This window comes from Macaca mulatta, chromosome 4, assembly GCF_049350105.2.
Source record: "Macaca mulatta isolate MMU2019108-1 chromosome 4, T2T-MMU8v2.0, whole genome shotgun sequence".
Lineage (NCBI taxonomy): Eukaryota > Metazoa > Chordata > Mammalia > Primates > Cercopithecidae > Macaca > Macaca mulatta.
The window spans coordinates 134477322-134502805 of NC_133409.1; the positions used below are offsets into that span (position 1 = coordinate 134477322).

At 41.2% G+C, this 25484-nt stretch overlaps 1 protein-coding gene across 1 annotated transcript; it reads right to left on the bottom strand.

The window, feature by feature from the left end:
• Window positions 1-480: 480 nt before the first annotated feature.
• ADGRF4 (adhesion G protein-coupled receptor F4) lies at window positions 481-25483 on the bottom strand. The gene is made up of 10 exons (XM_015136512.3): window positions 25081-25483; window positions 15764-15872; window positions 14831-14885; window positions 12205-12356; window positions 10436-10687; window positions 7852-9231; window positions 5650-5691; window positions 5111-5170; window positions 4025-4081; window positions 481-1280 (listed from the first exon to the last, which is right to left on the bottom strand). Exons 2-9 carry the CDS (start codon window positions 15854-15856, stop codon window positions 4028-4030), a joined length of 2088 nt encoding a protein of 695 aa, XP_014991998.2. The 5' UTR covers window positions 15857-15872; window positions 25081-25483; the 3' UTR covers window positions 481-1280; window positions 4025-4027.
• Between the last annotated feature and the right edge of the window lies 1 nt (window position 25484).

A 25484-nucleotide genomic window follows, 5' to 3' on the forward strand; every position in this document is an offset into this window, starting at 1 on the left:
AGGAGAAAAATTTGCAATTGACTGAGAATTTTCACTCTTTAAATAATTACTATTTAGTATGAAACCAGATCTTATCTTGTTTCTAAACCAATACTAAAGGTTTTGACAGGAGCCCTGCAAAGAGATATTCATTCAGTTGTTTTGTTGTTTGTTTTATGAAAAAGCATGACCACTAATCAGCTTTCACGACTTCCACAATTTGAACCCAGTGCTCTACCCATGCACATACCCATCTTCAGTCCTGAATGCCTCACTATAAAGCCAAATTGGTGATAGAAATTTCGTTGAGAATCCCTGAAAGACGCTAGTGTTCTTTGCTAAATATTTCCAGGTTCCCGCCCTGTGAACGCATGGCAGGATTGCATTCTCAGGCCTCCTATAGGTATGATCAATGCACTGAGGTGGACTGATAGCAGCACTAGTGCCCAAGAATGTGTGGTACCAATGGACAAGCCCATCTCAAATGAACTCACACATGAGCAAGTTGTGAAAGGTACATATATTCATTTTTACATCTAAAATAACAACCAGAATCTTCTTTATATATAGTATTTTTAAAAGACACACACACACACACACACAAACACAAACACATGCAGGTAGACACAAACACACAAATAGTAATACCTACAAGAATTTTTTTTTTCCTGTTTCACAAATAAGGAAACTTGGATCCTAGAAGCTAAATTAGTTTACTCAAGGTCTAAAATACACTAAAAAAATTAGCATATGAAACAGTTCTCTTACTTTTCTTCTGTTCCCTATCTTTAGGAAACGTACCATGACTTAACTGTCTCCAAAGTAGACTCATTGTTCCTCCTGCCACCCCACGCTACCACTCACACCCCCAACCCTACTCCTAAAATTGGATCTAACCCTCACTGTCGAAAGTACCCAAGATCCACGCAGAGTGATGGAGGACTGAGCTATGGAGCCACACAGCAGGCCTCAGAAGTGAAAGACAACCAAGCCCAGCAGGGCCCCACAGCCCCCAACTGGCCCAGGAGACCATAAAACGGCTAAGATTGACCAAGAAGCCAGCCTCTTGCAGGGCGCAGGTAGGTCAAAGGGTCCATAAATCACCCTCCTTAAAGCTCAGTCAGCAAATGATATCCTCAGTTTTTCTTCAGCAGACCAAGAGCTTTGGAGTCACTCCTGACAAGAAGAGAAAGTATTCCAAGGAAGCATGACCATTCCTCCTCACTCCAGCCTGCTTTCCACGTCCTCTTTCTCCCAATCTCCCCTCTTGGTCTCAGGACATCCATCAGAAATGGGGCAGCCTGGGAAATATGGTTGAAAAACAATTAATAGCAAGAACAACAGCTTGCATTGGGTTTTTAACGTGTTAGTTCATTTAATCCTGAAACTGTCTTGGGAGGCCTGTAGTATTATCAACTCTGCTTTACAGAAGATGAAATGAAGCACAGAGCCATTGAGTAATTTCCTCAAGGTCACACAGTAAAAAGGCGATGCTCTCAGCTGCAATTTTTGGTGCCTTTGCCTTCCCTGGGCTGCTCCTTCCGCCCTAAACTTGGTGCTCAGTGTCCTCCCTCCTCCTCTGCTGTTGGAACTTGGATTCTAGAATGCCTCTGCTGCTGTGAATTTACATTGTAAACCGTGTTGCTTCCCTCGGGGTATTTGCTCAACCAGTCTCATTTATTATTGTGGAGTGAAAAACTCTGTATCCTTTTAGTGATAAACCAACACTAAACAAGCATAAACAAATGCGTGGAAGACACTGGAGGAACCCAGCGCCTTCCTGGTGCCCCTGGAATCTAACAGCCTGCTTGTCCTCCCTTTGATATGAACAACAGAGGGTGCTGTGGAGCTGTGGCCTCCAACATAATGCCGTGGCCCTCTCTCCCCTGCCTCCCAGGATGGGGTCCCCCAATGAGAATCTATTCCCAAAGCTAAGTTCCCTGTTTCTCTACCTCTGCAGTCCTCCTTCCCTGACCCTGGGACCACCTGACAGACCTGTCTCAACCCTGTTTCTAAGAACAATTCTGACCTGCGTTCATTGGGATATGAGGAGGGTCCCCCAATGCTGGAAACCTCAATTCTCCTTGCAAGTCCAATTCTGACCTCTCAATCCGTTTCTCAGATTGAGAGGCTGAGATCAGGTCAGCCTTCAATCCTGTATTCTTGGTGAAGGTCTGGAACACTGCCTTCCCCTATGGTTCAGCCCTGCCCTGGACCACCACCACTCCTGGTGCTTACCAAATAACCCGAGTGTGCCTGGGGTTTTGCCCTGAACCCTGTGCATGGGGCCCCTCTCTCTGCTGATGGACCCCCCTGGTGCTGCTACCCTCCACTCTGGACTTTGGAGGATGATCTAGTGTGAATTTCTTAGCCCCGTACTGTAATCTTTGTTGGGTCCTCAACACGGTCTACCACGATGCCAGCTGTGATTATAGAGCCCTTCTGATATCACGTGAGTCCAGAGCATAGGACCCAATACTGAGAAAATTCAATAGGCACAGAGCCACCTACAAGGGATATGCTCAAAGAATCCAGTCCTCAGCTCCTCGCCTACCTCTTATCACTTCCAAAATAGAGCAAGTTGATAGTTAGAGAATTACGTGATGAAGTCTTCATCATGGAGTATTGTAAGGGCATTCCACCTCCTTCCTGGACTTCCTTCTAACACTGGCAGACTCCTTTGTACATCCCCAACCCTAGTTAGTGTAGCTCCTGATCTTGCCTTCTCCTGTGTTTCTCCAACATGGACTACAGCCAACCAAGGATCCCCAACCAGCTGGAGATAAGGCCTTCACTACGCACTTCTTCCCTTGAAAGGCTGGACACAGTATCCCCCAAAGGCAGGGCCTCCTCCACCTGAGACAGTCTGATAAACCTAAAACAAGCGGTTGTTTAATTAGGACCTTAATAGAAAGGCCAGCTGTGTTTTTAATAGGTCATTTGAATTAGTGACTCTCTATTAGTGGCAAATTAAGAAACATAGCGATGTTTCATCCTGGAGGAAGCTGACAGACTAGGAAATGGGCAGCGAGCAGGAGGATCAACCTTTGTAAAGTTCTCCTATAAAATTCCAAATATGATGACAATTATTAAGGGTAACAGGCCTATGTTTTCCCCTCCCCATTTTCCCAGCACTCACACATGCCACTCCATGTATACGACAGAGCCCTCCTCCTCTCTCTCCCTCTCCCTGGGACTGTACCTCCCATACCAGCACAGCATACGGTTTGCAGGGTCTGTAACATGGATGTCCCTTAAAGGTTTTTCCAACTCAGAGTGTCTTTGGTTCCATGAGATTCAACCCCTTGTTTTGGCCCGTTGCTCAATATATGGACCATGACTCAGAAAAGTAAAGAAATATAAAAAGGATGTGGCTGCTGCCAAATGGTATTTTGTTTGAAAGTCTGAGACTCTTCTATAACAATGCAGAAAGGCCATGAAACCTCTCCAAGCAAAACCATTCCCAAGGTTGATCATCCCTGCCCACATTCCCCCAGTACCTCTCAGGCTTCTGGCTGCCATTTTTGTGACTTACTCTCCTGCTTCCTGGCTGCCTAATGTGTGTTCTCCCCCTGGTTTCACCTGTGTAGAAATATGTCTCAGGGGCTGGCTATGAGTAGGTAGCTAATTTGCCACAACCCCACCCACACCCGCTTAGGAATGATTCTGGATTCCACTTCATTAGGAAAGACAGACCTGTTGCTTTGTGATTCCAATCAATCAAGTGTTCTTTTTCAACAATGGGGCTATTATGAGTGTTACTACTCACTGACAAGATGGAATTAAAGTATGTGAGTACTGTAGACAGCAGGTGTGATGGGTTTGGTCATGTAAGCTGAGATGACATAGGTTTTAAAGAAAATGTACATATTTTCATTTATGTGCTAGACAATCAAGATGTTTCCATTCTCTGAAAAATATGTCCCCCTGTTCCCCTCCTACCTCATTCCGGCATCACATAGCAGGCAATAGTGTGGTCACAAGGGGCACTGGTGGATTGATACAAATTGCAGGTGAAATTTCTCTTTGTATTTTTAATACTCACATTTCATCCTTGACGATTCATTAATTCAGATCCATTGGTTGGGCTTAATGATGCATTCTAAGTGGGGGAAAAATAACAGTGGTGGTAATGAGTAATGATATTGACTAAATGTATATCCCTCTCTAGAGATAAACATGTGAAAATGAATACATGAAAAGGAGTACCCACATTGATATAGCTACACAAAACTAAATTATCATATTTCACTGAATCGAAGTGTAAGCTACATCATTATTTTTATGTTCTGCTAAAAAACAAAGGGAAACAAAACTTTCCAATTAAACTCTGACATGCCATTGAATATAAGATACATTCCAATTTCAGACACATTAAAAGATGAAGAAAATGCCTATCTTAGAATAGATAATCTATGATACTAAAAATCACACTCAATGCTATCTAACGATAAATGGTAGTTATCAATGTATCCAAAAAGTTTTTGTTTTTAAGGAAGGGGCTCCTAATGTGAATCTGTAGGTTAAACAAATAACTTCTAATTAATAAAGTAGTATCAGCAGTTTTACTTGGTGCTTTAAGAGACTGATAGCCAGGCTCAAAGTCTCCAAGATCTGTAAACACACAGATACTCCAATCCAAGAGAGTATGGTTTACTCAAAAGAGTCTCAAGGAGAATGGAAAGAGATTTCAATGCCAATTGTTCCCTGTTGTGATTCTGCTACTGATTAGCTGGGTGGCCCTGTGCCCATCCCATAAGCATTCTGGGCTTTGACTTCCATACCTGTAAAATGAATGAGTTGGACTAGAATCTCATTTCTAACTCATTTGTCATTTCACAGCTCTCACATTTTATGAATCTATGATCCTGAGTTCATGTGGTCCCATCTTGATGGGTTCAAATGTCAAGCTGAAATACATCCAACATGAAACATTCTCTTGAAGGGTATATTCCGCTGACCTTCAGTTTTAGCAGAATACTCCAAATTTATCGAATGAAGAAATGAATGAATTATGCTCTATTGATCCTCTTCGACCGCAGATCCTGAGTACTGAGCTATGGTATTTGTCTCTGCATAACTGGTGAGGACACGGACCCTCCAGGGCTGAGACTAAAAGGGGAAGGCTTACCTCAGCTGCCCTTGATTTCCCCTTCAATGAAGACATCCTCATCCTCAAAGCATCTCTTATCTAAAGAAGCAATGACAGTAAGAAGTACCTCACGGATATTGGAAGAAACAACAGAATCACCAGGGCTCAGATGCCTGTCCTGAAACTTTAAGACCAGTAACCCTGGCAGAAGCAATATCAGAGGACTTAGCATAGTGACTGGCAAGTAACAAGATTTGGATAAAAGCTAGCATGTAGTTTTCATTAGATTTCGGATTTGGTATTAACATTAAAATTGTGATTATGATTTCCATTTTTTTCACCAGGAATACTCCTCCTGTTGACTTGATAAAGAGCCTTCTGTTGACTTGATAAAGAGCAAGAAATGACAGAATATTGGTTTTGTTTTGTTTTGTTTTTCCTTTTCACAGCTGATTCCTCAAACCATCCTCACAAACTCAATTCCCCTGGACTATGCTCTCCAATCAAAACTGCTTCATCCTCCTGCTTCCCCCAGCCACATGAAAATCATTGATAAGGAGGAAGCAAATTCAAATTACCTTGTGATCCATAATGGTTCCAAACAGCAGGATGAAAAAACCCTGTGGCAAAATTCAACAGACTCATGAGGGATGGTTTTTCAAAAAATATCTCAGCTGTTATTTTCATACCACTCTTCTAGATACTCCTAGGGCAGTTATTGGACATTAGAAACTTCAGTTTCCACTAATGCAGATAATAATGTACTGATGGGTGTTCCTTTGAGTCTGCCCCCACCCTTGGAAGAGGATCATCGCCTGCACAGGAATATGCAGGAGGGTTATTGATATTTATTGAATGACTGTAGATGTAGGACAGTTTTCAGCCTTATGCAGTTATGTTACTTTCTTCCCAAATATAGAGGTAGCTGTTTCTACTCATGATGACAGTAACGTGTGACAGAAACTTGTAATTCAAAATCACAGTCATGGAAGGTGTCTTAAGAAAACGAAACTTATATTCTAGTCTACTTTGAGCTGGAATTAAAAGTCAGTAAATAGACAGCCAAGGCCTCTAAGCTGGTGGGGGAAGAAAAAAAAAAAACAACATTTCTACATAAAAGTAAGAGAATGCTACAGAGATTTATAAGGCTAGGGTCTTTTCACAATCAATCTAAGGAGAGTTCATGGCGAAGAAACACTCATCAGATTAAAATTTTAGATGTTAAGTCACAGGGAGAGCTTGTTGAGAAAAGAGAAATGTATATAACTAGAAACATTTGAGTATTTTTCTGTCAAGAAGAGAGAAACACAAATGAACTGAAAAAGAAATACATAGCAAAATTTCCTGGGGTTTAATTAAGTTGCAAAGTAAGGAAGGATGAGATCATTACTCACCAGAGTAACTTCAAGAGTGGGGAAATTTATCAAAAGTCCCAGAGTCTTTGATTTAAAAAAAAAAAAAAAAAATCCCTCATTTCAAAGATTTCACTGTAAAGCAATGCAACAGAAAGAGTAGAATAAGTGTGCTCCTTAGTTATTATAGAATTATGAGTAAGATATATAATTGATCTGAGTTGGTATTTCTTTAAAGGCTGCTTTCTATTTTGTATCATGCTTTTAAACAGAATAATACTGACATGTTAATAGGAATACTTTACTGTTAAATTAGTTATATTATTTAAAACAGTAGTGGGGAAAAATTGTACTGAGAAGAACCAAATAGTAAACATTTTAGGCTTTCCAGGCCATACGGTCTTTGCTGTGACTACTCAAGTTTGCTGTTGTAACTTAAAAGCAGTCAAAGGAAAACTGTAAACAAACGAGCATGACTGGCTACCAGTAAAACCCTATTTACAAAAACAGCCTGCAGGCCATAGTTTGCCAACTTCTGATTAAAAGCATAATCAAGAAAATGGACTCATCAAATTTTCTATTACTTGTGGGTATGAAAAGCAGTCTGGTCAATGATAGCCTCCCAAAAGTGTAAGCTTAGTAGCCAAGAGACAGTAAAACAACTTTGAGAGGAACAATCTTGCCAAACCCAGTATGTTGGAGTAGGAAAAGACAATAGAGATCATTCTAGATGCCTATCTTTATTTTACAGATGAGAAAGTTGAAGCCCAGAGAAAAGTGTCATTCCCAAGATCAGGTAACATATGGCAAGATCTGTTTCTATAAACAGATAGCTGTTAGCTGGGTGGCCCTGTGCCCATCCCATAAGTATTCTGGGCTTTGATTCCATACCTGTAAAATGAATGGGTTGGACTAGAATCTCATTTCTAACTCATTTCTCATTTCACAGCTCTCACATTTTACAAATGTGACTAGCAGGGAAGGGGTATGAGAACTCCTGACTGGCTAACACCCAAAGTGAGTGGCAAGGCCCATCTTTTCATAATATAGAAAGTGGCTGTTATTTCACTGAATTCCCAAACCACTGGAGAAAGGATAAAAAATGTACCTGTTTTCAGGCATAACATGTAGCTTCACATATCCTTGACCAAACAATAGTCCTCTATAAGTGAAAGTTGGCTTCTTCTAAGATTGAAACTTTAGTAGGGATACAGGTGGATCAGTGAGGAAAGAAGGAAGGAGATTTCCACCCAACCACCCTGGTCAGCTAAATTCAATTTAAGAATCAACAGTTAGAGATGCCATAGCCAAATAATCCTAAGATATAAAAGGAAGTGGAGAGGACATTTTGTGTTCTATAATTTCAGATCATAGTCATTTTTTGTGGTGTAGCCAGAGTAACACAGAAGTCTCTCTCTTGGAACTTACCTGGAAAGCATTGAGCAAGGCAAAAATTATATGGAATGTCAAGGAAGTGCCTTCTATGAGAGTGGCTATTCCAAAACCCCAGGTCAGTCCCAGCAGTGGAGTGAGGATGGCAACATTTTTGCTGATCCTCATAATTATGGCCACATCCTGAGACTTGGAACTGCCAATAGAGGGCCTCTGAGTGTTGATGGCAACAACCAAAACCACAATGAGATTCACAGCCACAATGACCAATGCCGGGATGGCAAACGCTAAAAGGGCTTTGGTATTGTCCCAGTTAAGCCAACAGGCCTCGAGTCTCATGTAGCCTTTCTTTGGCTCTGTGATAGCAACTGTGGTGACAGCAATGATCAATGGGCACCCATAGCCAATGGCAAAGCCAATGACCATCATTCGGGACTTCATCATCCTACGGAAAATGACCAATATTCCATAAATGATAAGCAGTGCTTTGAAGAGCATCCAGAAAAACAGAGAGAGGTAGAAAAAGTGGCTGAAAAATGTCACTGCAACACACACGTTGGAGTCCTGGGCCTTAGGGTTAAAGTTAGAGCCTATGATAAACCACACATTGGCAGTCAGAAGGGACACTGCTATATTCACGATGCACACGTGACGCATGTATGATATCTCCGTCACCACCACCCGGGACCACACCGTGGCTTCAATGATCAGGCAAAGAACCAAGCTTAGGATTGAGACGCTGAGCCCAATGCAGGTGATGTAGTCCAGAACTTTGTCAGTCATTGATTTGGGGGACATTAGAATGGAAAAAGACATCACTGTACTGGTGTAGTTACAGCGGCATTTCACTTCGTTCTTGATATCCGATATCATTTGGCATGCTTTCTCATCCCATCTCCTTTTCTTGGAGTGCCAGCCAACACACTGGGCTCTGGCATTGCGGCTTTTATTGATCTTTTCGAAGGTGAGTACGATTTCTTGCAACTTTTCTGGTAAAACCACTGATAGGACCAGACCATTTACCGGTCTGGGAAGACTCACATTTTGCAAGTGGGCTTCTCTCAGGATAGCTCCCAAGGTTGGGAAAGCTATGCTAATGGCTCGGGATGCATTTGGCCACAGCTTCCTTAGCTCTTGCCTGGGAATCTGTACCATTCCTAAGATATCTTCTGTAGTATTGTTTGTGCTCATGGAGAAATTGAGGCTCTTCTCTGAGGTATTATGGTTGATGTGAAACCCTTTTGTCTGAATGAAGAGTTCATTCACAATGTTCTCAGATTTATTGTGGATGTGGAGGTGCCTGGCAAACAAATTCACTGACTGCAACAAATCCGAGCTGGCATTTTTGTTGGGAATGAAAGCCCAATTTGAAATGGCTGCCGTGTCCAGGATGTGGTTGGCCACTTCACTATAGCTCTGCAATGGAGAAAGGTGAACATTATACTAAGGATTTACACATTGTTGTATAAAGTTGATTTCTAAAACCTGAAATTTCTAAAGATCAAGTTACCCAATCTTATTTGGCATATTTCTCTTCAAATTCCCTATGTATTAGAATCCCACATTAGTAAGGTCACACAGAGGGAAGAAAAGTAAAATAACGCAAAAAAAAAAAAAAAAAAAAATCACAGCTAAGGTTTACCTGCTTTATTATTGCACCCAGGGCAGCATTTCCAGACTGCAGTGTGTGTAGAACTCAAGTTTCCCATTAGATTTTAATGATTGTTTAATGGAGGAGAGTGGAGGTATGTTCTCTGGTCATTCAACCTTGACAAAGACTGCACACCCTGTCCCTATCTCCCCCTGCCTTACAAAGAATTCCAAAGTTCATTAGGACATTAAAGGCTCTGAAAAGTTGTGCCATACAGAAACCTGCCTAACTTTGTTTAACCTAGAATTTCCTACAACTGATGTGCTACAGATCTCCCTTTTAAAAACGGAATCTCCATTAACATTTCTCAGAATGGTTATGTTCTACAGCAGTGGTCCTCAACCTTTTTGACACCAGGGACTAGCTTCATGAAAGACAATTTTTCCATGGACTCTGGGCGGCGGAGGTGGGGATGGTTTCAGGATGAAGCTGTTCCACCTTAGATCATCAGGCATTAGATTTTCCTAAGGAGCACACAACCTACCTCCATCTCATAGGCAGCTCACAATAGGGTCCGTGCTTCTATGAGAATCTAATGCTGCAGCTGATCCAACAGGAGGCCGAGCTCAGGCGGTAATGTTCGCTCACCCTCCGCTCACCTCCTGCTGTGCAGCCCAGATTCTAAGAGGCCACAGCCCGGTACCAATCCACTGCTCGGCTGTCAGGGACCCCCATTCTAAGGAATATAGTTTTAGAAAGGTACATTCCATCTTGCTCACTGCCATCACTACACTATGTGACATTTTCTTGAAAATGTGAAGTGTGTACAAAGATAGGTATTCAAAATGTTTTAACTTCTTGAAAACTTCCATAAACTAGAATGAATCAATATCCCAAACCGAAGTGAAATGCCTGCTGTTGCTGTGATGGTTGCTGTCACTGTAGTGTTTGCCCTGGAAAGTACATTTGAAACTATTCAAATGAAAATTTTAAGAGAAACATCATTTTTAAATTATTAACAAAGAATACCTTCATTTTCTCTCGAGTAACATCATCAGACAAGTCTGTAGAAATATTTTTTAATAACTCCACTATAAATGCAATATTTCCAGATGTCGTTTCTGATGATTTCACAACATCAATGATGCAGGCATAATCAAGGGGGCAGTTCTTACGGATTCCTTGAGCTACATTCTCAATGGTCTCAGGAGCCCGAAAGTCTAGAATGTGCAGGGGTATAGATGCTGCTGCTACAGAAAGGCGAGATGCACCAGTTGAGTCCTGTTTAAAATAAATGTAGTGTCATTCAAAAATGATTAAGTACCTACCATGTGTCAGACTAAAGGAGCTAAAACACAAACAATCTACATGGCGAAGGCAGATGAAGAAGCAGAATCCTAAAAAGTGGATTTGATGCAGAGCGGGGTGGAGAGGATACAGTGGGGTCAGAAAGAGGCAGAGGATTTCGCTCGAATTAGCAGGGACCAGGATATTGACCTTTACTATTGGAATTTGCTTTCAGGACATTGATTTTTAACTCACGCATTATAACAAGATAATTTTCTACAGAGAAGGGAAAGAAGAGCCACATGGAATTTCATGGGGGAATGGATTTGGGAGGTTGGCAGGTCAAACACAGAACGCTAAGGAATTACAATTTTGGACTTTAGAGTTTACTAGTTAGAAGAGGTGATTTGCTCGTTTTCTGATTTTTTTTACCTAGACTCACTCAGAATGTGACTTTGAATAAGGAAAAGCAATGATTTATTTCCTTTCATTCACTTTTGAGTGTGACCATAGTTGCAAGGACTTCTATGTGATTACCTAGGCTAAGTGACAGAGAAGCCACCTGCAATCCCCTTGTAAAACCACTGTTAAAATTTTAGAAAATGCAGAGATCCATGAGCTTCCATGGGATTGCAGGGGAGGTAGAAGATAACAGTTGCTACATGGAATGATACAAAAGAGATTTTAACTTTAACTGGATGTGTATGCATTCAATTTCTGTTCCTCTAGATAGAGCACACATCTCTCCTTTCTTTTGGTCAAGAGATTGAAAGTATTAAAAAGAGATATCAAGGCCCGGCACAGTGGCTCATGCCTGTAATCTCAGCACTTTGGGAGTCCCAGGAGGGCAGATCACGAGATCAAGAGACCGAGACCATCCTGGCCAACATGGTAAATTCCCATCTCTACTAAAAATACAAAAATTAGCTGGATGTGGTGGCAGGTGCCTGTAGTCCCAGCTCCTCGGGAGGCTGAGGCAGGAGAATCGCTTGAACCCAGGAGGCGGAGGCTGCAGTGAGCTAAGATTGCACCACTGCACTCCAGCCTGGAGGCAGAGCAAGACTCCATTTCAAAAACAAAAAAAGAGATATCAAAATAAATTTGATTCTAGACACATTTAGTTGATTAACTGATTATCACAAGAGGCATACAAACCCACCATTAGAGCTAAAACGTAACCTCTAAGCAATCATATGCACCATAGTGTAAATGAGTTTCATATCTTTGTTTTTTGTTGTTGTTGTTTTTTGTTTTTTGTTTTTTTTAAGAGAAGTTTCTTAGTGGTAGAAAGAGAGAGCATGTGGAGAGGAGGGAGAGTACCTGAGAGTTTGGGTAAGGAAAGAAGGTCAAGAAACAAATGTAACCCACTCTGTAGATTTTTCTAAATTTAACCCACTCGGTAGGTTTTGCAGATCTGAGACTTTTTGTCATGCCGAACAGATCACACTAAAAATGCCTCACTTTCTCCTGGGGGATTGACTTCTGTCACCAATAATTTTTGAATGCATTACCTTAAAGAGTTTTTCCACAGAAAGACTTGTACATGTTTCGGTTGATTTTTGCCACTTTTTTTGATTACATGTAAATCCTATTTCTCCACGAAAGTCCTTAGCACAGGGCCGGCTGCAGTTGGAAGAAGAGATACAAGGTCCATGGCATTTCTCTAGAGAAAAAAAAAAAGAGAGAGAGAGACAGGAGCCCAATTAGGATTTCCATACTCTGACACGTGCATCAAATTCATTCTGGAGATTTTTGGATTGCTTCCTGGAGGAAGTGACGTTGAACTGGGCCCAGGGCAATGAGTAAGAGCTGCCAGGTAGATTGTGAAGCTGGTGTCCAGGCAGAGTGAACAGTACGTGGAAAGGAGAATTTCACGTCATTCAGAAAGACTAGTCCAGAGCACCTGAAGGGGGAGTGGCAAGAGATGAGGGTGGGAAAGAAAGCAGAGGTTAACTCACGCAGGGCCTTGAATGCTGTGCTAATGTGGGAGTTACCAGAAGACATGATTGGACTTGTTTTTGAAAGATAATTGATAAGATAGAGCAGGAGTCCATAAACTTTTATGTCAAGGAACACGTGAATGGTGTTTCCAGATAAAATATGGGAATCCCAGTTAAATGTCAATGTTATTTTCACACACAGTTGATTCTCATTATCCACAGGAGTTACATTCTATAAAGACACCATGAACACTAAGTGTTCTGAACAATCGCTCCTAGGGTAATATAAGGGTAGGGTCCTACAAGCTTCTGCTTACAGCATTTTCATCAACTAATCAATATATGACCTCTTTAATGTATGGTTCTATATAAAGATACCTTATTTAATATATATTGTTGATTCATTAGCATTAACCTCATGGCCAATAGCACTGTAACTCATGCCTGAACAAAGCTTATCTAACATATGCATTTTCTCCATAAGATACATTCCAGCCTTTTCTGGCTTAGGAATGCTAGGCAGCGCTTCAGCAGTATGTTTGGGGGCTATTTTAAACAGCAAAATCACCAACAAAAAGCACAAAAATGCAAAACCAAAACTGTGATGCTGCACAGACTAGGAAAGAACAGTTGTTTATAGTAGGAGAGCTAGAACAAGAAGGTAAAACATCACCTTGTCCAGCTCCTGCTGAAAACATATGTACTGGACAACTCAATTTTTTGCTGCTTTCTACATGTCTGTGAATGACCACAAAAGCACTGTGAGTATTGATTTAGGGATTACAGATAAATTTCAGCATTAGGCAAATTTGCAAATATAGAATCTGCAAATAATAAATGACTGTAAATGCTCAGATAAACAACAAATAAGTTTTCAGTGTCTGTATGATCCATGCGCTATTATTCATTGTTTATCTGAAATTCAAATTTAATCAGGCATTCTCTATTTTTATTTGCTAAATATGGTAACTCTAGCCAGAAAGTAAATATTTTCAGCTTTGCAGGCCATATGGGTCTTAGTCACAACTACTCAACCCTGCCTTTGTAGTGTGACAGCAGCCAAAGACAATATGTAAATGAATGGGTATGGCTATGTTCCGATAAAACTTTATTTGCCAAAACTAGTGGCAGGCCAAATTTTGCCCATGGGTCACAGTGAAGGCGCTTTGGATAGGAAGAGTGAGCCTGTTGAAATATTCTCAGGAGAATTGCCTTAAGATAGCAGCCGGGGAATGGAAAGTAAATGATGCTGAGAGCTATTAGGGTGTTCAAATCAATAAAATGAGGTGACCAGTTACCTGCGAGTCACCTTTTGTGGCTTGGACAGCTCTGTGATGACTGCATTCACTGGGAAAGGAAACAAACTTTGCCAAACCTTATTTGCAAAATTTGCATCAAACCTTGCCTGCAAAATTTGCATCAAACCTTGCCTGCAAAATTTGCATCAGTTTTTGCAAGTTCATTAACCAGAGTAGTTCTCAGTTTCTTCTTCCATACAGATTTAATATGATGCCATAATGTTGTTATAAATATGGAATGAGACAGCATCTTGTACAACACTTAGATCCAAGTTGTCTTAAATGCCCTGTAAATGTTAGCTACCTTTCTCTCTGCTTCCCTTTCTCACCCACAAATAAGGATGTATTTGCCACCTAGCCATGATTGTGCAGAATCCAGTTACTCCCCACTATGTGAGTGAGAACCACAGGATTTCACTGAAGTACTATTAGTGATTACCCCCTTAGTTTATGTCTCACTTCTTGAGAGTGACCAGTCTCATCACCCATGATGTCCATCTTACAGTGCTTTAATAGACTTCTCAGCACCAGAGTGTTGCATACATTTAAGCACCCTGAAAATCTCTTTGAACGAAGGAAGGAATAATCTTGTCCTCTTTCCTTTTCTGCCTCCTGTTAACTCATTACTTTGAACAGATTTCTCTTTGGGATTTGGAGATGTGCACTTCTCTACTATTCTACAGCATATGTGAATATTTGATAACTCCCTTCATTGACTGTGCCACTGGTAATGGTATAAATGTAAGAAAATCTATGAATACTGGTAAGCGTAGAGAACTTACTGGAGATTGCTATTCAGTTGGAAAGCCTGTGATCTGGGGACAAGTTTGCAACACCAGTGCCCTTCCTTTATTCTTCCCTGTCTTCAAATGGATGAAGACTGTTCTATAGTCACATACCTTGGATCCTTCCAGTCTTGGGTTTCCCTTCAGGGCTTTGAAGTTTATCTCCAGCCTGAAAAATATAAATTCCCAAAGATCCTCTTTACTGTGGGGCTCTGCTCCCTCATCTCAGCTGAGAGGCTCCATGTGAATATGAAAAGAAAATGCGTTCAGGACTAGAAAGAAAACTGCAGCAGATCCACGTGCTGGTATTGTGGGAACTTGCTGAAGGAAACGTGGGTGAGAGCACAGGGAGAATGCACTGCCCTCCGATGAGGGATAGAATCTTGACGGTGGTCACTTGGCCTTTCTAGGTGAAGTTAGTAAAGATGCTATATCTTTCAAGAAGTTTAAGCATCCAGGGAGAACAGAACACAGATGAGAATTAAACGACTAATCTGTTCTCTGCCTGTGTTAACTGTAAGGATGAAATGAAGTTAATGTGGTCCACCAGACACTGTAGATCCTTAGAAGACAGAAATTAACAGATACTAGGAATAATCACTAGATCACAATAATAGAATCACAAATCTCTTATATCCATAAAGAACTATAAATAGTATCTTTAAAAATTTCATCTTATAGATAAGGAAATTGGGACTCAGAAAAGTGAAACAACTTATGCAACTACTGGGGAGCAAAATTAAGATCTGACTCTCCATTGCTCAACTGCCAGGCAAGTACTTTCCTCTCTCAGCAGCAGTCTATCTGCATTCTATCTACATTTCCCATTGCAAAGTGATTATTCTACTGTACTTTCCCTCTCCAGGCAAGTCCCTGCCACCTCTCAGCTTTTCTTTGTTCCCTTCTTTAGAAAGTTATTATCAGCAAGAGTAAAGTTGTAACCATTTGAAAATGTATTTAAAATGATATCTTATTTATCAGAAGTCTTGCCATCGAGGGCAACTGAGAGATTTCTCTTTGGATCACATAGGAATAGTTCAAACTTACTTTTAGGTGAATCTTGGATCTATAGTGGGAACATTCTGTGGACAGAAAGAACATTAAGCAGCAAATCATGGTTGCCTGGGACTTCATTTTCATACATGAGGATCTTTACCTGCAATAGAGAAAGAAGGCATACCCACCTGAAGGTGATACCTTCATGCAACTAACAATACTTATCAGGCTAACCAACTCCTTAGTGAACCCACCGGATATTCTGAGATAGTCACACCAAAGCAGCCGGCCCCGGAAAAGCACACCAATATCTATTTTCAAGCCAGCTAAAATGTATGAAAGAAAATAATTTCTCTCAACTGTTAACTTTTCTACAGAAGAAGATAGAATGATGGAAGAACCAGGAAGGATGTAGTTTCACCAAAGCATCATTCCTTATTATTTAATTGACAAGTTTATATAATAGTCATATTTATCAAGAATATCTATTTGCCAATAACTGTTCTAAGCACTGTCTTTTATAAACTCATTTAATCCTATGATGTAAGATGCTATTACTATCTTCGTTTTATCACTGGGGAAAGTAAGGGACAAAGAGTTGAGCAACTATGAGCCCAACACTACTCCGATAAAAAGTGGTAGAGCCACGAGTTCAACCCAGATGGTCCAGCTGGACAGCCATTCTTCATCTCTATAACAGGATTTCTCTGTGATGGTGCTATTGACATTCTGGGTTGGATAGTTCTCTGCTGTTGGGGGCTGTCCTGTGAATTGTAGGATGGTTAGCAGCATCCCTGGCCTCTATCCAGTAGATGCCAGTAGCACTCACTACCCCCCCTCAATTGTTGTCAAATGTGCCCTTAGAGGAAAAATCTCCCACAGTTGAGAACCACTGTCCTATAGTGTACTGTCTGTCTAGGCATATGGAGACAAGTAACTTAAAGTGATTTTAATAAGCCCAATTGTCTGCTACCAGAGCAAGCTCTGAGACTCCCTCTTAGCAATGGATAAACTATTTATACAGATAAACTAGATGCACAGGAAGATAACTCTCTATTCTTTTGCCATATCTCTGTTTCTTGCCTTTTTCCTGAGAGTTCTACCTTTCAAAGCCAAATCTCAAAAAAAAAAAAAAATCCTTACAACAGTTGAGATTTATCAACATCATCATGATCGCTACTATGACACCTTCATATAAGATAGTGGCAATTCAGACCACTTATTGGTAACAAAGTTCCTTAAAATGATTTTCCTGGAAATTCAGATGCAGCAAAATAAAAAGATCATTGATTTTAGAATCAGCAAGAGCTATACTATAATCTTATGTCTGCTATGGATGAACTAGCCTGTTTTTTCATCCATTTCATAAAATGTAGATGATCATTCATTCTATCAACCAACATTTATCAAGTGTCACTCATTTGCTAGAAATTGTACCAGATGCTGAGCATACAGAAATAAAAGATGCTATTTTTCCTGTAAAAGATGTTCAGTGGGTAACATAGACAAATCAAACCAACAGTGAGAAAAGAGATCACCTACACATCGCATTCCGTGAACACAGCCAGGCAAAGACTCTCCTCAGCAAACATAAATTCCCTTATGATCCAGTAGAGATGACCTAGGCCCTGATCCAACTAGGTCCATAAGGCAATCGGTGAACAGAGAGCAGACAGAACTGATTGATCTGACATCAGACCCTTTCTGGGTAGCGTCAAGCGTAAGATGGACTTTCATGAGTCCAGTGAGCCTTCAGCTGAGATGACAAGCCACAGGCACGTACAGGAATGCTTCCAAATTATCTTTGAGTTTAAAGTTTCTAACCAATGAACAGAGGGGAAAGTATGTTTATTTACAACATCATCTGGTAGAGCAAGTCTGAGCAAGGGAAAGAGAACATGGCAGCATGACAGGCAAGGTGTGGTAATGGATTTGACAGGGGTTGGGATTATGAATGCAGAATTGATGATCTGACAGTGTGGGTAGAAAGAAGTCACCATGTAGGCCGTAAATTGATGAATGGGCACACTAAGCAATTTGCAATATGAATATTGTCTAGGATAGATGCTTAACTGATCATCACTAAAGAAAGTACCAGAAGAACCAGTATAAATTGTTTTAAAAGTATCCATATATTTCACATATATGACTTTGGCTTTCAAAATTTTTTGACAGGCCGGACACGGCGGCTCATGCCTGTAATTCCAGCACTTTGGGAGGACGAGGTGGGCAGATCACAATGTCAGGAGATTGAGACCACCCTGGCTAACATGGTGAAACCCCATCTCTACTAAAAATACAAAACATTAGCCAAGTGTGATGGCGGGCGCCTGTAGTCCCAGTTACTCTGAAGGCTGAGGCAGGAGAATTGCTGAAACCCTGGAGACGGAGGTTGCAGTAAGCTGAGATCGCACCCCTGCACTCCAGCCTGGGTGACGGAGGGATACTCCGTCTCAAAAAAAAAAAAAAAAAAACTTGACAATAACACAATAAAAAACAGATCTCAAATCGCATATTATGACTCACTATGCACAGCCATACATAGGTATGTATCTATGCATGTATATCAGTGTCTATACATAAGACCAAAAAAACGTAATTTTTATATTGACAAATTTTATGTAAAATAGTTATCCTTGCTACCTACAAGTAAGAACTCTGATACGTCCAATAGTTTTATCTTATATTCTTCTCCATTCTATTTGACATTCTCTCAAATACTAGTTGTCACCCACTAAGTTTAATTCACAAGCCTCTAATGGATTGTCACCTGCAGTTTGAAAAACAGACTATAAGATTCATTTTGATTATCAAGCTGAAGACTGTTCACTTCTCTCATTAAAGTGATCACTTTAATCCTTTCTCTTTGCTAGTCTTCACGATTATACTGAAGTCTCCTTCAAAGGGTACATGTGTCAAGGAGAAAAGAAACCTATTCTCAGGGCCAAATAATAGGACTGATGCTGAAGGCAAACCCAATTCCTCTCCACGCTTCAGATCATGGTCAGAAATGTGCACTAAAATGGGTGACGACGAGATGAAGGGAGGCATTTATAAAGAATAGCATCTGCTGCCGGGGGCTGTGGCTCGCCCCTGTAATCCCAGCACTTTGGGAGGCTGACGCAGGCAGATTATTTGAGGTCAGGAGTTTGAGACCAGCCTGGTCAACATGGTGAAACCCCCACCTCTACTAAAAATACAAAGATTAGCCGGGCATGGTGGTGGGCACCTGTAATCCCAGCTACTCGGGAGGTAGGAGAATCGCTTGAACCCGGGGAGGAGGAGGTTGCAGTGAGCCAAGGTCATGTCATTGCACTCCAGCCTGGGTGACAAGAGCGAAACTCCGTCTCAAAAAAAAAAAAAAAAAAAAAAAAAGAGAGAGAGAGAGAATAGCACCTGCTGTCTGAGGCTTCAGGAGAAGGGTCATGTTTACTGTCCATTACCTTTAATATAGGAGTTTTGCTTAAAGCTAACCTTGTTGAAAGCAAGTCAGACATTTGGCATAATGATGTGACGTCATTTGTGAAGTCTAAAAATGTCTCTCCAACTAGTGCTAGGCCCCCAGCTGCACACAGCTCCTGAACGTGTTCAGGGGGTAAAGGATCCAACAGCTATGACATTTTCTGTCAATCATTCTTTGTGGAACAATATTGAATAATGATATATTTCATATATGTATATACATAAAAAATTTTACTAGCATAAAATATATATGTAATATGAAATCATAAACGTGACCATAAAATACACGAATTTGAACTAAGCACAATTGGCTGGAGGGTTTTGATTAATTAATTTGCTACTTGATCATTCACGTTACTATAGTCTGGCATAGGTAACTACATACCATTTGGGATGGCAATTTATATAGTAAATTTTCTTCAGTTATTACAAATGTTGGGGGAGAATATTCAGTGACACTGCCCAAGAGGAATCATAGCAGTTTTATTTTAGCCCAGTTTGATTGGCAGGGATGGATGAGATAGACGTTTTCAGGTTGGCCCTAATTTGGTTGGTTCTCTTCTCACCAGAAAGAGTTGAATGGGATCCCTCCTGTCACAGTTCAAATGTAGCTGAGGCCAAAAGCCAGAGTCCTCTGCAGAGAAGAGCTTAAGGACTCTGAGAATGAAGAATTTAAAAAAAATATTTGGCAGCATAATTTATCCTCCCAATTCATCCGTGGTTGATATTTTATAGAACGTAATGGAGGAAACACACATCCTTACATCTACCACTGATAAAGACTCAATAATTAAAGTGAATTGGAGTTTTTCAACATTCCAAACTGAAAAGTTTCAGTAAATACAAATATAGTATCTCTCCAGCACCTAGCACATGTCTATATGTAGTGAGTAGTCTCCCGAAAGGATGAGGGAAAGAATAAGCATGCAAAACCCGAACATTAAATTAAATGTAACAAGAACAGTGAGAATTATCCAGATGGATATAAGCAAACCATGGCCCGTACCTAAAGAAGAAGCTTCCATACAGGAGCCTTACGGGGCTAACTCACCCAGGTGAGGGACATACCAGTTCCTGGTAAAGAGTGGGGAGCCAATGCTGGATCCTATCCTACGTGGAGAATCCAGACTTGTTCCAAGCATATTCTCCTTAAATTACTTTTATTCCATTTATTGACTTCTGGTTCTACATTGTGTTCAGGTTATCAACAAAATTGTGTATTCTCTTTGTGTGTGTGTGTGTGTGTGTGTGTTTCATTATGCAATAAATACTGTGGGTTTTTTTATACTTTATATTCTAGGGTACATGTGCACAACGTGCAGGTTTGTTACATATGTATACATGTGCCATGTTGGTGTGCTGTACCCATTAACTCATCATTTACATTAGGTATATCTTCTAATGCTATCCCTTCCCACTCCCCCAACCCCACAACAGGCCCTGGTGTGTGATGTTCCCCTTCCTGTGTTCAAGTGATCTCATTGTTCAATTCCCACCTATAAGTGAGAACATGTGGTGTTTGGTTTTCTGTTTTTGTGATAGTTTGCTGAGAATGATGGTTTCCAGCTGCATCCATGTCCCTATAAAGGACATGAACTCATCCTTTTTTATGGCTGCATAGTATTCCATGGTGTATATGTGCTACGTTTTCTTAATTCAGTCTGTCATTGATGGACATTGGGTTGGTTCCAAGTCTTTGCTATTGTGAATAGTACTGCAATAAACATACGTGTGCATGTATCTTTATAGCAGCATGATTTAGAATCCTTTGGGTATATACCCAGTAATGGGATGGCTGGGTCAAATGGTATTTCTAGTTCTAGATCCTTGAGGAATCGCCACACTGTCTTCCACAATGGTTGAACTAGTTTACAGTCTGTGTATTCTCTTATATTCCCTACCTTTATAAACCCTCTGTGTATGGTGGCAGAAAAACACTTTGTTGGGAAGAGATGTCACCACTTAAATTAAGATTCTAGTACCCAGTGAGGGGAAACAAAAATGGCAAGCAGTAATCGTGACAGAATAATGCTGGAATGAGGCATATTTATGTTTGAGGCTGATGCTTATTATCCACCATTTGTTTGCCAATCATTTGTAGCAGGCACAAAAAGATTAAAGAAAATGGAACAGAAGAAAAATTTAACCTTGAGGGCATTTGTAAAGACTGATCTAATTTTCTTTGAATTGGGGGAGTGGGACTGCTCTACCTTTAGTAGGCAAACAGTGGAGGCTTTGGTGTCTACTGTATTTGACCAAGGCCTTGTGTCCTCACGTGGGTTTCTGTGGAACGCTGGTCTCATAAAAGACAAAGGGGTTCCATGGCCAAATCAGTTTGGGAAACAATGTGTAACACCACTGCCACAACTCCCCCCAACACACACACAGACACACACACACACACAGGCGTGAACACATATCAAAGGTTCTGAGATTTCTTGTAGTAAGAAGACTGTTTCATCCAGGTTTTACAATTCACTTGATAATCAGAAATTCCAGGCCAGGCGCAGTGGCTCACGCCTGTAATCCCAACACCTTGGGAGGCCAAGGTGGGTGGATCACCTGAGGTCAGGAGTTCGAAATCAGCCTGAACAACATGGTGAAACCCTGTCTCTACTAAATACAAAAAAATTAGCCGGGCATGGTGGTGCATACCTATAACCCCAGCTACTTGGAAGGCTGAAGCAAGAGAATCGAATCGCTTGAATCTGGGAGGCAGAGGTTGCAGTGAGCTGAGATTGCGCCATTGCACTCCAGCCTGAGCAACAAGACTGAAACTCTGTCTCAAAAAATAAATAAATAAATAAAAATAAATAGATAATCGGAAATGCTCTGGGGAGTTTCAAGCTGCAATTCCATCACAATATGTTATCTTGGAGGGAAACACATTAATCTATCCAGACTTAGGCTTCACATGTATTTGCTGGGCATCTACCTAATGCCCGTCCCTGTGCTAATACATTCATGGGAGTTCTTTAAGTCATTCACAGCAAAGCTTGGGTGACCAAAAGAAAGAGATCAGTTTCAGAAACGAAGAATTAAAAAGTGAAAGAGAAAACAAGAAGCAAAAGAACTCCTGCCTGAGGTTATCTGTGGCAAGAAGGTAAATAAAGAGTTATCAGTTATTTATAAATTCCCTCCAATTTCTATACTAGTCACTCAATAAGGGCAGCTCCACATCTCGTTCCCAAGGTGTCTGCAAGATGACTTATTTCAGAGAGAAAAGCAACTAAGCCACCTAGAATGGCAGCTTCTCAGGACCTGCAAAAGTCATGTCCCAGGTTCCTTCTCCTCCACTTCCATAACCCGCCTCTTTCTGTACATGATTATAAAAGTGTTAATTACCCACTACCATCCACCTTTGTTTTTCACACAGTACTAAAAAGCAATTCAAGCCTGCTGAATGGAGGCCAGGCTCCCCGCTCTAACATGTTCATCACAAAGAACAAGATCACATTTGCTGGTCATTACAAAGAAAATAACATTTGCTGGCCTCAGAGACTTACAGGAAAACGCAGCTAGACCTGATTGTCCCGGGGTGGGGGATGTGTCTAAGGATCTAACTCTCCATCAAGTTTACAGTAATCAGCGACTTTCACACTGCTGCCGAAATTCTAATCACAGTGGGTCAACAGAGCACAACAATTTGTGCTCTTTGCCCCGGAGCCTCAGAGAAATTAGGCCGCACCTAGTGGTCTAGTGAAATAGACCAAAAAAAAAAGGTCAGGTTGTCATTAGTCAGAATGTAAACACCTGATGTTTCTCTATTCTTAGCACCCAGCAGAAGATACAGAATAGACAATCGGTAAACGTTTGTTGGATGAGTGAATGAATTGGCAAATGATCCCTGCAGAGTGACATCAGCATCTGAAGCATCTGAAGTTTTTGCTTTAAAATCATGAGGCAACTTTTCTATCTCAGAGGGGCAGGTGAGCACATTTGCAACTCTAGATAATTTTGGAACCTGGTGTGTTAAGTAGAAACACTCCTGGATGCCAGTCCGACTGTGGACCTCCTCTTTATTGTACTGCCTGGAGCCTTATGTGAAAGAATTGAGCAGGAAATAATGCCATGCCAGGTTAGGGGATGTCCACCATGGGCACAAGAGGGTGTCATAACAATGCATGTGTCTCTTTCCACACTGTCTCCACAAGTCAGAACTAATAAAACCCTGTTTCTCTGGACAGACCCAGATGACCCCAGCTGTTCTGAAACACCATCTCCTATTTGTCCCATCTTCCTTGTACCTGGAGCAGATTTTCTGAATGAGTTGGAATTTAAAACTACAGTGAGTCTGCCTGGGTACTGGAGCTCCTTTCTGAAACATGCTAGATGGAATTGTAGGGGATGACTCACACAGACTGAGTACTCCCTACCCGTCTGAACACGCTGAGTGTGGCCTGACATCGGGATTCCCAAAGAAAAATTTAAAAGGTCAGCCGGGAACTATAAGTGGAGTCAATCAGGAAGGAATGCCTTGGAAGGCGTGATCTCGCAAACCTATTCATGCAAAACACCCTAAGGTGAGTGGCCAAGAATATTTGTGAATCAAGGACATACTTTCCCAAAGGGGTCCTCTCCCTGGAATTGTACCACAAGGTAAGAGGGAGCGCCTATTCTCACCTGTTTGCCAGTCTTCAAGGTGGCAACTCGCCTCACACTCCCAGGCCAGACCACTGTCTGATGAGAACAACCCATTCAAAGAGATTAACTAGAGGGCAAGGAACCTAAGAATTAAGTGACCCACATTTTGGGGTGTGTATGTGTGTGCGTGTGTGTGTGTGTGTGTGTGTTGTTCCCCTAATTCTAAAACCGTCTGTTTCCTCTGCTCCAGTAGTATAATTAGAACTCTGATTATAACATCAGATGGATAAACGAGTTGTTTATGTGTTTAAGACCCATTATCTCTTGCCTTCAATAGTAGACGAGTTGTTCATGTGTTTAAGACCCAATATCCCTGCCCTCAGTAGTAGAATCTATTTAGTTACCCTTAGCAGTTCTCCCTTGCCATGGACAAACTGCTTCACATAGAGCCTTGGGGGAAAGCAAGATAGAAAAGGACGATTAGAATCAGAAACATCTCATCTCTGGCTATTTTAGATGGCTTGCAGCCAATCTGTTGGTAGCCCAGTATCTTTTCTAAAAATTGGAATCTGGATTTAGATACTGATAGGTTTCAAGAATCACATAATTTCAGAGTTGGAAGACATCCAGATATCTCACCAACTATCTTGATACTCATAAAATTTTAAAGAAATTGATAGGCCCAGCAATTGCCTCTGCTCCATGAAGAAAGCTCATGGAGTGCTGGCACTGAAAAAAAAAGCAAAAACAAACAAACAGCACCTAATGATGCAACACTTTAGAGCTCTCACAACTGTCTTCAGAGTATAAGGAATATAGAGTTTCAAGTGGCATAGAATTGGCCACTTGAAACAAGGGAAGATGCAAAACGTGTTGGCAGGAACTGGAGAAATGTTTTTAAAATTGATACAATGACAGTTTTGTCAGGCTCACTAAAAGAAGAAACTGATAAAGAATGCTTTTAAAACAACATCCAGCTTTACATTCAGTCTAAAAGACAGGCATTGAAATGTATCAAGCAAGGGGACAATGCAGGGACAGTGAGTTCATTTGCCTGACAGGATACTTTGCATTTTCACTCCTAGGAGTGAGCCACGAAAGCCTGACAAATGACTCTTAAAGAAAAACAAACGTAAAGGCGGCTTAGGAAATACTCCAACCTTGAGCTAGCCAATTTCTAAATCATGTTACAGAAGTTTCCGGAAGAATCGAGCATTCCAGAAAATACCATCATAAATCACACATTTCCCCCTTCTGGAATATGTGCAAAAACAAGCCTTTCTTCCACAGGAAAATGGTGTTGGTGTGGGACATCTACTCACGGCATCCAGGAAGCAGATCTAGCAGCCATGAGGTGGAGAATCACCCGGCAGGAAGGCCGGCGCTCAGCTCCCCAGCATGGTGCCCCACCATCACGTGGCACCTCCCACAGTCCCTGGTCAGCGGCTGTGATCTGTCTTCTCCATTTTTGAAATGGAAGGTCCAAGGGGCCCAGTGAGAACTCACTGCCTGTTGTGAGAAGCCGATCTGAGAACTGTAAAGTTGCCCACAGTTTCAAGGCTTGTGTAAGTCTGTGATTCACTCCACTATGGGTCCATGAAGCACGCCTAAGAGAAATTACAGGTTTCTCCTGTCTGAAGCAGATCCATTAAAGTGAGTCATCTGTTTGTCTTTCAGTTCTCCATCCTTATCTCAGATGATCGCATGAGACTCTGCTTGCATCTGC